Here is a 7,393-nt window from a genome sequence, read left to right on the forward strand (position 1 = left end):
TGACTCCCTCAAATTTGCAACAATTGATGATACCAAGTCTTAACATTTCTTGCATGGATTAAAATTAAAAATTATCCTCTTAGAATTAGTCAAAGTGTGGCTCATTCTTATGAGTTGCTAAACTTAGAACCGTTGTCGGGTTACTATAGTCAACATATTTCTTTCCAATAAATATAACCTCATTTTACTCTCCATCATCATACAAATTTAGAAACATAACATAGAAGTGTTGAACGTCATAGTTATACTAGTAATTACAAAATAAAATAAAATAATAATAATAATTAGAAATATGACTTCAAGTAGCTTCCTCTTTCTTCATCTGCTAGTCATGTTTTATCTAGCGGGCATGTCTCTTTCTGATTTATCAGATGATTTCTACGATGATGTTTGTCCCGAAGCTTTACCAACCATTAAGCGGGCTGTAGAGGATGCAGTCCGACAAGAGAGGCGAATGGGTGCCTCTTTGCTACGTCTACATTTTCATGATTGTTTTGTTAATGTGAGATTCTTTTTCTGCCTCTTAATGTTTTTCACCTCATCCAAATTTCTATCCTTGTGAAAGTACTAAACCTAAAATCTTCGCGATGTTAGGAATGAAACAACCTCAAAATTTTTGAGATGTCATACCAATGTATTCCTTGTAAATGCAGGGCTGTGACGCTTCGGTTCTTCTTGATCAAACATCTACTATTGATAGTGGAAAGACTTCTCGTGCTAATAATAATTTTGCCAGAGGATTTGAGGTGATCGATAGAATCAAGTCCAAGGTTGATAAAATTTGTGGACGTCCAGTTGTGTCTTGTGCGGACATCTTGGCAGTTGCAGCTCGTGACTCCCTAGTTGCTGTTATGGGTGTCAAACCGGCCGGGCCGGGCCAACCCGGAACCGGCCCTTCTATTTTAACGCTAGACGGGTCGGGCCGGACCAAATAGTAAAAAAATTAAAACTCATCCTAACCCGGCCCACTTAACTCAATCCGGTCAAATCCACCAAAATCCAATCAAACCCGGTTAAAAAATCGGTCAAATCCGGTCAAAGATATAAAAAAAATAACTTTCTTTCAATATACATTACATATACGCACCTATATACATTATAAATACGTTAAATAATATATATACACTATATATATAGTATATACTACATTAGAATTTAAAAAATATATACACATATACACAATTAGTCAATTACTCATATATACGCATCATTCAATGTATATATACTACTACTTATAAAATATACTACAATATATATACATTACAATATATATAGATATACTTATATACTAATTCATAAAACATATACACATGTATACGTTAAATATACAAGATATATACACGTGTATATGCACCATACAATGTATATATACTACTACTTATAAAATATACTACAATATATATATACATTACTATATATATAGATATAGTTATATACTAATTTATAAAACATATACACATGTATACGTTAAATATGCACTTCTATAGAAGATATATACACGTGTATATGCACTATTCAATGTATATATACTACTACTTATAAAATATAATACAATATATATACATTACAATATATATAGATATACTTATATACTAATTTATAAAATATATACACATGTATACATTAAATATACACTTTTATAGAAGATATATACACGCGTATACGCACCATTCAATGTATATATACTATTACTTATAAAATATACTACAATATATATACATTACAATATATATAGATATACTTATATATGAATTTATAAATCATATGCACATGTATACGTTAAATATACACTTTTATAGAAGATATATACACGTGTATACGCACCATTCAATGTATATATACTACTACTTATAAAATATACTACATTATATATACATTACAATAGATATAGATATACTTATATACTAATTTATAAAACATATACACATGTATACGTTAAATATACACTTCTATAAAAGATATATGCACAAATATACAAAATATATGCTACTTAATGTAATAAATTAATAATATTTGGTAGTCAATTAATAATATATTAGAAGTAAGTTTTTAATTTAAAGTAGAAAACTAGAAATTCAATTTAAAATTTTAAATCGTTAAATGAAAAAATAAAAAAAGCAAGGACTAAGGAGTGAATGAATTTGGGGAATTTTATTGATTGCGAACTGATCCAAAATTTATAATTTACATGAATGAAAAAACTACAAATTATGCATCATTTTTTCCAACTCATTCATGTTAATATTAACGGGAACATTCATAGGATAGTCGAAGTCAACGGGGACAAAATCATGCATTGGACTTGATTCTGCTAAGTTCTCCCGTGAAGTCATAATTTCTTCAAGTTTCAGCTCATCGCTTGGCTCCGGTTCCATTCCTTGGTTTCTTCTTTCCGCTCTAATCCAATCTCTGAGGCAAACTAAAACATTCATTACATTGCTTCCCACTGAGTGTCAGTTGTCTCCAAGCTATTGTCGTCCCTGACTAAAAGCGCTCTCTGATGCAACGGTTGATATTGGAACATTCAAGATATCTCTAGCTAATCTTGAAAGCACATGATATTGTGTTTCATTAATCCTCCACCAATCCATCGTCTGCGATCCTCTGGTGCCGTCCGAAGATAATATTTCAGCTCTTCCCGATAAGTTGATGTGTAAGTTCTCTCATCAATACTATTCCAACAATTTAAATCATAAAACGAATCAGAAAAATCACTATGTGCCGGCCTTTTAGAAAATGATGGCTCCTCGGGAAGATGAGGAGCGACAGTTGGAGTGATATTTGTAGATACGGTTAAATCAAATAAATCAGCATAGTGATTATATAATTTTTCTATGTAATCCTTTGCATCAGCTGTAGCCGTCCACAAATCAGGTTGTACTTGTTTAGAATCATGGTTAGTATTTATTTCTAAGTTAGTATAAATAAAGTACTAAAGTGGCACATACTATTATATTTCATGTACGGATTTAGCATAGCACCAACCAAGTAAATAGGGGGAATCGGGTAAAAATATTTTTTAAATTTCGTAAACATGGCGCCAACAGCTTCTGTATAACCTTCTTTATTTTTATATTCTTTGAGCAAACCAGAAATATCGGCTATATATGCCAAAATATTACAAACAGTAGGATAATAAGAATCGGAAAATTCAACCGTAGATACATAAAAATTTTCTAAAAACTTAACAAGATCATTAATTACAACCCAATTAGAATTATGTAGCATGCAATCAGCAGAATTAGCAAATGAACCGCAATGTTGATTAAAAGCTAGTGTAATAGGAATTCTATATTTATAACAAGTTTTTAAAAATTCATATGTAAAATTCCATCTAGTATCAATTTTCTCAGACATCAAAATTGGTGTAAGTCTATTTTCTTGACATTTAACTTTAAATTCTTTAATTCTCGATCTACGATTATTTCCTTGAATAAACCAACGCTAAGACGAATTTTTTCAATATAAAGCTCAAAAAACTCAAGACCATCTTTTACAATTAAATTATATATATGACATGCACACTTAATATGAAAAATTTTAGGCAAGGACGGAGATAGCGCAGATTTTAATTTTTTTATAGCAGTCTTGTTGTTAGAAGCATTATCAAAAGCAATACATAAAATTTTATTTTCGATACCATAATATCCAACAATTTTAACAATAGAATCAGCAATAAATTGTCCAGTATGTTTACGATCTTCATCATATAAAAAAGCAAGAATACGTTTTTGCATCACGAAATTACTATCCATCCAATGACAAGTAACGGTTAAATAATTATTTTTATTTACAGCACGACCAAGATCAGAAGTTAGGGACAATCTACATTGAATATTTTTTAACAATGTTGATAAATAAAAACAATATTGTGAATGAAGTCAAAAAATATCAGACCGACAAGTAGTTCTAGGAATACCGTTAAACATAAGTTTATAAATTGCTTGTATATAACAAATAAAGGCGTCAGAATAAGGAAAACTAAAAGGCAAACAACCCACATCTACCATTTTAGCTATTTCTCCCCGGTCCCTCAATTTATTATACTTCTTCGCTACGTGACCGGTTGCTGGGTCCATTCTAGTTTGCGTTGGCCCACCAACATCCCCACCACCTTGTGCAATATTTAACTCTCTTTTGTGATTTTCAGCTATATGTCTCATTAACATACCCGTACCTCCTTGCTTACCTCCACTTCTATGCTTATATATTTGTTGACAAATATTGCATTGCACCTCAATATCTGATATACGTTCAAAAAATTGCCATGCAACACTAGCTCTTTTACGAGGTCTTGGGGCACTGGGAGGACGGGGAGGGAGATTAATCGATTCAGATTTAATGTTAGCATCTCCTACTGCGGGTGTTTCAGCAATATTTTTATTATCTTCGTCTAAATTAACCGCATCTACTTCATTTTCTTCTTCTATACTGTAATTTTTCTGAGCTTCTCGATAATCCATATCCTGAGCACCTACACCTATTTCTTCCTCAAAAGGTGTACCAAGCGGTATCGGAGGCAAAAGCACACGAGTATATCTACTATTTGAACTACCTCTACCGCTAGTAATTCGCTTTTTACTAACACTGCTGCTTTCGGGACAAAAAATTTTAACACCTTTCGTAGCGAGGTTTCTTAATTTATCCATAATATAAATTAAATTAAACTAAAAATATTCAAAATACACAAATATCATAAAATTAAATATTAAACAATTAATACAATAAATAAAAATTAAGCATAAGAGATGGAACGACAATACCAAATTTTGGAAGTATCCGAAGGTTGCGACTTTAGAAACTTCCGCTCGTACTTTGTAAATGAAAAATTAAAAAATTAAAGTGAACACTTTAAGAAATTAAATATATTGAATATTTGAGAATTGAGAATTGAGATTTGAGAGAGAATGAGATTTGAAAGAGTGAAAAATTATGTGAAAAATGATTTGAAGTTGTAGGGTATTTATAGAATTTATTTTGGGATTAAAAAATATTTTTAAAGTTATTTTTTTTTTTTAATAAATGGGCCCAAACTAGCCGTTTGGACCCAAAAACGGCTATATATCCGTTGGGCCAACGGCTAATTTGACCCAAAATCCCAATTTTTTTTTTTAAAAAAATATCCGGGCCGGATTAGTCGGATCCATTTTAAAAAAATAATCGGCCCGGAACCCAACTTATCGGGCTGGGTTAGTTACGAGGGCCGATCTGGGCCGGGCCGGGTCGCCCCGGGCCCACTTGACACCCTTAGTTGTTGTGCGTATTACACCCATATTTTTCCTAACATAAGCTAAAACTTTACTTTTCTCTTGTCAGTTATTTCCATAACCGCAGTTCATGTTTATTGGTCCATTAATTAATAAAAGTTGTCCACTAGATTTAATAAAACTGGCCGAGTTACAAGAAGAAAATTAATCAAGAAAACTCAAATTAAGATATATAGATGATCAATTAGATATTTTTATGTTGTAGATTTCCTTCAGCTAAATTTTTATGTTGCTAATGTTATGAACTTCCACTGTATAATTAAAGTGAATTTATTTACGTGAACAGTTACATGGACCAACATGGGAAGTGCTACTAGGAAGAAGGGATTCCACTACAGCAAGTAGAACCTCAGCCAACAATGACATTCCAACTCCATTGATGGACTTACCTGCTCTTATTGATAACTTTAAGAAGCAAGGTTTGGATGAGGAAGACCTCGTTGCCAGTGGCGGAGCCACATACATTTCAGGGGTTCATCCGAACTCCCTTCATTAAAAAATTATACTATTTTTATATGGTCAAAAATATTTTTATGTATATATCGTAGATGTTGAACATCCTTCGACTAGTCTGTATATTTACTTCTGAACCCCTCAGTAAAAATTCTGGCTCCGCCACTGCTCGTCGCTCTCTCCGGTGGTCACACATTGGAGTTTGATCAGTGTTTCACTTTCAGGATTCACATCTACAATGAGACTAACAATATCGATTCCACCTTTGCAAGTCAACGTCTAGCAAATTGTCCACGTAGTGGAGGTGATTCCAATCTTGCTTCCCTTGATCCAACACCTGCTCTTTTTGACTCGAAATATTTCAGTAACTTGGTTTCCACGAAAGGACTTTTGCACTCTGACCAAGCATTGTTTAGTGGTGGAGAGACTGATGAGCTTATTAAAACCTATAGTACAAACTTAGGGACTTTCTCTAAAGCTTTTGCCGATTCTATGATTAAGATGGGTAATATGAAGCCGTTGACCGGAAATCAAGGCCAGATTCGTGTCGATTGCAGGAGGGTGAGCCAATAAGAACGGGATGATGAAGCTGATGAAATCAAGTATTCCAAGAATTTGATTATTTTTCAATTGTAATTGTGATTGTTATTCATTCGGAACCTTTGATAAGTTTAATGTGGGGCAATTTATTTTCAAAGAAATTGAAGCTTGTTGTTTTCATTAGGCGAGTAAATGAAGATATTCTTTTTAATGAATGAATTCTTTTTCGTTTTTGTAAGTAAACTCATTACCTTCCTTCTCGTTTGGTAAATAGACTAAAAAATTAATTAGTTGCCTAAGTTATCTTTAACGTACACAACAGAGAAATAAAAATAAAAATAAAAATAAAAATAAGAACGTTAACATTAATGTTTAGTTTCATTAAACTTCTTATCTATTGAGTGAATCCATTCTTCATAGTAGAGAGATCTAAAAGTTGAGCTAAGAAAGAGAAAATGTGACCTTAATGTGTAAGAATTGGCTTATTCGCACCCTTAAACTTAAACTTACTAGTAAATTATATTTAGAAATTCGAATTAAGATTTGTTCTAATTGAGCTACTGAACTCATAATAAAATGTTCATATTGTTAGATACTTCCAGTTCAAAATTGTAAAACCTTTGTTTTGTGTGTGTTTTCAAATGCAATTATGCAGATAGGTTAGCTATTTAAAATATATCACCTAATTTAATTATATTAATTAGCCTCAATAAAAGGTAAAACCTCAATTATATATGTTAAAATTGAGTATGATGTGTATAATTAAAGAAGTTGACATATTTTAAGTCGTTAATTTATCTACATAATGGACATTTGATATCACATAAAAAAGTTTTTCAAGATTTAAATCAAAAGTGATTAATAAAAATATTTTATTATATTTTTGGGTGATCAACTGGAACAAGTCATAGTTCAAATGTCTACTTTAATTTTTATGACAAATTTAAAAGGCTGACAACGTATTAAGCCTTAAGGATTATGTCCTGGGTCATGCATTCTTCATCACTGAAAACATCCTTCGAATAATTTTTAAAAAATCATTAAATAGAATGGTACAAAAGAATGTGTCTGTGCCTCTGTGGCATTAGAACTTTTAGAGCTACGGCTATTTTGACGTTCTGAGTTGAAAAGAA

At 31.7% G+C, this 7,393-nt stretch overlaps 1 protein-coding gene across 1 annotated transcript; it reads left to right on the forward strand.

The window, feature by feature from the left end:
* The first annotated feature begins 292 nt into the window (after positions 1-292).
* On the forward strand, positions 293-6,435 carry LOC107844910 (peroxidase 2-like). Its single transcript, XM_047397861.1, has 4 exons — positions 293-502; positions 654-848; positions 5,554-5,703; positions 5,889-6,435. Exons 1-4 carry the CDS (start codon positions 293-295, stop codon positions 6,291-6,293), a joined length of 960 nt encoding a protein of 319 aa, XP_047253817.1. The 3' UTR covers positions 6,294-6,435.
* Positions 6,436-7,393: the final 958 nt, after the last annotated feature.

Source organism: Capsicum annuum, chromosome 10 (assembly GCF_002878395.1).
Source record: "Capsicum annuum cultivar UCD-10X-F1 chromosome 10, UCD10Xv1.1, whole genome shotgun sequence".
Classification (NCBI taxonomy): domain Eukaryota; kingdom Viridiplantae; phylum Streptophyta; class Magnoliopsida; order Solanales; family Solanaceae; genus Capsicum; species Capsicum annuum.